The sequence below is a fragment of the Apodemus sylvaticus genome, chromosome 12 (genome assembly GCF_947179515.1).
Source record: "Apodemus sylvaticus chromosome 12, mApoSyl1.1, whole genome shotgun sequence".
NCBI classification, from domain to species: Eukaryota; Metazoa; Chordata; class Mammalia; order Rodentia; family Muridae; genus Apodemus; species Apodemus sylvaticus.
Window position 1 is genome coordinate 78,834,281 of NC_067483.1, and position 3,560 is coordinate 78,837,840.

Here is a 3,560-nt window from a genome sequence, read left to right on the forward strand (position 1 = left end):
AGACAGAACTTGCAAGCAGACCAAGGCATTTCTGCACTTGAGGTCCCTGTCACTTTGTTACCCGTTTTTATTACTGAGGTATTTGAAAGGGATAGTCTCTGACCCTAAAGGCAAGGACTTGGGTGGGAGAGCAGGCTCTGGTTGGTGGTAATTTTCACTTTGGGGGGAAGCGAGCATCCTGGGCTTCATTCCACTGCTCTGAGGGTAACCTGCACCTTCCGCTTGGGTAGTTCCTGCATTTATATCTTAATAGGTGTCTGTTTTTATTTGTATCTGAGAGTTAGTTCGTGTTAATAGAAGCCAGAAGGGGGCGCTAAGTCTTTCTGAGCTACAGAGTCTGCAAACTGTATATGCCTTTGGCTTTCCTACACATACTAAGATTACTAATATATTCGAAAAAAGCAAATTGCTCATCCTCTAACACGTACTAGTACTTACAGCGCGTAAGCTAGACGGCACAAAATACCACAAGAAAAATACTGAAGTCTACTTTTGAACACCATTAGTAGCCTTGCAGATACAAGGCCTCAAAAAATTAGTTTAAGACTCAGAATTGTTCCTCTCCACGGAAATCTTTAGTAAAAGGCGAAAGATTTATACGATCTGAAGAGAAACCAGAGTATGTCTCCATTTGTTTGGTGTATAGTTCTCGGCTGACTCTATCTCCTCGATCACTAATGGTAACTATTTACTCCTAAAGACAGTGACTGCTTTATTTACATCAAATAAATCTTTAGAACTTATCTCACATTAAGAAATAGAATGATTGAAACAGAACAAAAAAAGCACGCTATCCTTTTAAATTATGTAACCATCTGTGTGCACTGCATTGTGGGTATGCAAATGTCGCCGAGAAGCCGGGAGGCTGGATCGGTTTCCGGAAGTGCCTGGGATTTGTCCCAGGTGTCGCTAGGCGCTGGGCCGGATTTACAAGCATACAGACTTCCAATTTCTAAGTGTGATTTTGTTGCGCTCGTAATTCCAGCTCCGGTAGTAGAGGCGGAGTCAAGGCAGGGGAACAATTGAATTTGAGTCCTGTCTGGTCTGCATAGCGAGTGCCAGGCCAGCCAGGCCTTTACATAAGAAAGAAAAGTAAACATAAGAAAATTTTACAGGATCCGAGACCCGATTCCGCGCCCGCCATGGTCGACAAAATGGACATGTCTTTGGATGACATCATCAAGCTGAACCGGAGCCGGCAACGGGTGAATCGAGGCGGCAGGCCGATGAGGAACCGGCCAGCCCCGTACAGCAGACCGAAACAACTTCCGGACAAGTGGCAGCACGACCTGTTCGACGGCGGCTTCAGGGGTGGAGCCGACGTGGAGACCGGTGGGAAGCTGCTCGTGTCAAACCTGGACTTCGGAGTGTCGGATGCTGATATTCAGGAACTCTTTTCTGAATTTGGAACGTTACAAAAAGCCGCTGTGCACTACGATCGCTCAGGACGAAGTTTAGGGACGGCAGACGTGCACTTTGAACGGAAAGCGCATGCCCTGAAGGCTATGAGACAGTACAACGGAGTCCCTTTGGATGGCCGCACTATGAACATCCAGCTCGTCACATCACAGATCGGTACACAACGAAGACCTGCACAAAGTGTCAACAGAGACGGCATGACAAGAAACCGTGGCTCTGGAGGGTTTGGTGGTGGCAGCACCAGGAGAGGGGCAAGTGGAGGCAGCCGCGGAAGAGATAGAGGCACCGGCAGGAACTCAAAGCAGCAGCTTACTGCAGAGGAGTTGGACGCGCAGCTGGATGCTTATAATGCAAGGATGGACACCAGCTAAACACCCGAGCAAATCCGCACAAGTTACAGGACCCAGAAGCCTCTCTGCGATGCCCAGAGGGTCGGCAACTGGACTGTGCAGACAATGGTGGATTTGTTTTCTGTTTCTTTTTCTTTCTTTCTTTCTTTCTTTTTTTTTTTTTTTTTTTTTTTTGTTTTAAAATAGGATCTAAAAATCTCATTCTGAAACAGACCTGTTTTGTACTGAGTTATTTTTGGGATAAATTTTACTGGTTGCTGTTGTGGAAAAAGTGGCATTTTCACCTTTGCCATAATAAAATAGGATTGTGTATAGAACTGGAAAAAAATTAAGAAAAATTTACAGAAGAAAAAAATTTAAATCACAATATGACTTTTATGGACAGAGCTCACTGTAGGGCACATGACTACTGTGAATGAAGAAATGAGTTTCATTCTCAGATCCATCATATAAAAATAAAACAAAAATTGAAAAAAAAAACTTGCCTTTAATGCAGCTCATTGGCAGAGTACCTATCTACCATGCAGCAAGGAAGGAGGTGGGTTTAATTCCATTGAAAAACTTTTCTGCCTGACAGGGGTGGTACATGCTTGACCTCTTAGCACTGGTAAGACTGAGACAGAAGGACTGTGAGTTTTAGTGAGAAAAGACTTACCTAAAATAAAATCAAATGCAGGGGTGGTGGTGGTGTTGGTGGTGGTGGCGGCAGCGGTGGCAGTGGTGGTGGCGGCGGCTCATGCCTTTAATACTAGCACTCAGGAGGTAGTGGCAGGTGGATCTCTGAATTTGAGGCCAGCCTGGTCCTCACACCAAGTTCTAGGATAGTCAGGTTCCACAGAGAAATCTTGTCTCAAGTCCCCTGCCCCCTAAACAAACAACAAAACAAAAAACCCAAAACACCAACTTTCTTTTTTCCAACATAATATTTTTATTGATTATCTGGGAATGTGACGCCATGCACCCTGATCAAGCTCACTTCCCAGTCCTCTCATTATATATTTAATTTTTTCAAAACATACATATATATTTTAAAGATTTATTTATTTATTTATTAAATGTAAGTACACTGTAGCTGTCTTCAGACACATTTTCTTCTCACTCTGACCCTGCTCGCTCACTGTTGCTGTCTTCAGACACCCCAGAAGAGGGCAGCAGATCCCATTACGGATGGTTGTGAGCCATAATGTGGTTGCTGGGATTTGAACTCACGACCTTCAGAAGAGCAGTCAGTGCTCTTAACCACTGAGCTATCTCTCCAGCCCTAAAAACCTATTTTTAATGATGGTTCTTAAACGCTTTAACCTCCCTTGTAGCCCACCAACCACCCTTAGAGGTAGTGGGAAAGAAAGGATGTGGGGAGGGGGCAGTGGACCTGTTTAGAAAGGTTCCTTGGAGCAACTCCCATCTATGTCCTCTTGAAATCAGCAGTTCAGTTCACAGGTCAGCAGCTGCAGTTCGATCCAGTGTGATCACTTAGCAGTCCAGTCTGGGAGAGCCGGGAGAGCAAACATGAGCCAGCAGCGGTGGCCCTGCCTAGCAGAGATGGCCAGGCCTCAGCCTTGGCACGAGTCGGCAGCAGGGACCAGGAGGAACACCAGGAGTTCTCGGCTGTGCCTCTCAGGGAATCAAAGATCAGAGAAGACTCGAGACCCACAAACACTGCACAGCTGGCTCTACAAGCAAGCCCAGCTCACCTCCTTCACTGTCCTGAGTCCACACATCTCCTGTCCCCAGAGATCCTGCCTCAGCTGATATCACTCTGTCACTCAGCCCAGGTCGCAGGAGCAGCAG

The 3,560-nt window shown here is 46.0% G+C and overlaps 1 protein-coding gene and 1 non-coding gene across 2 annotated transcripts; one reads left to right on the plus strand and one right to left on the minus strand.

The window, feature by feature from the left end:
- Positions 1 to 507: 507 nt before the first annotated feature.
- On the minus strand, positions 508 to 623 carry LOC127698002 (U5 spliceosomal RNA). The gene has a single exon (XR_007980646.1). It is a non-coding gene; the product is annotated as a U5 spliceosomal RNA (small nuclear RNA).
- A 238-nt stretch (positions 624 to 861) lies between these two features.
- LOC127697177 (THO complex subunit 4-like) lies at positions 862 to 2,247 on the plus strand. The gene has a single exon (XM_052200112.1). It carries the CDS (start codon positions 1,143 to 1,145, stop codon positions 1,788 to 1,790), a length of 648 nt encoding a protein of 215 aa, XP_052056072.1. The 5' UTR covers positions 862 to 1,142; the 3' UTR covers positions 1,791 to 2,247.
- The last annotated feature ends 1,313 nt before the right edge of the window (positions 2,248 to 3,560 follow it).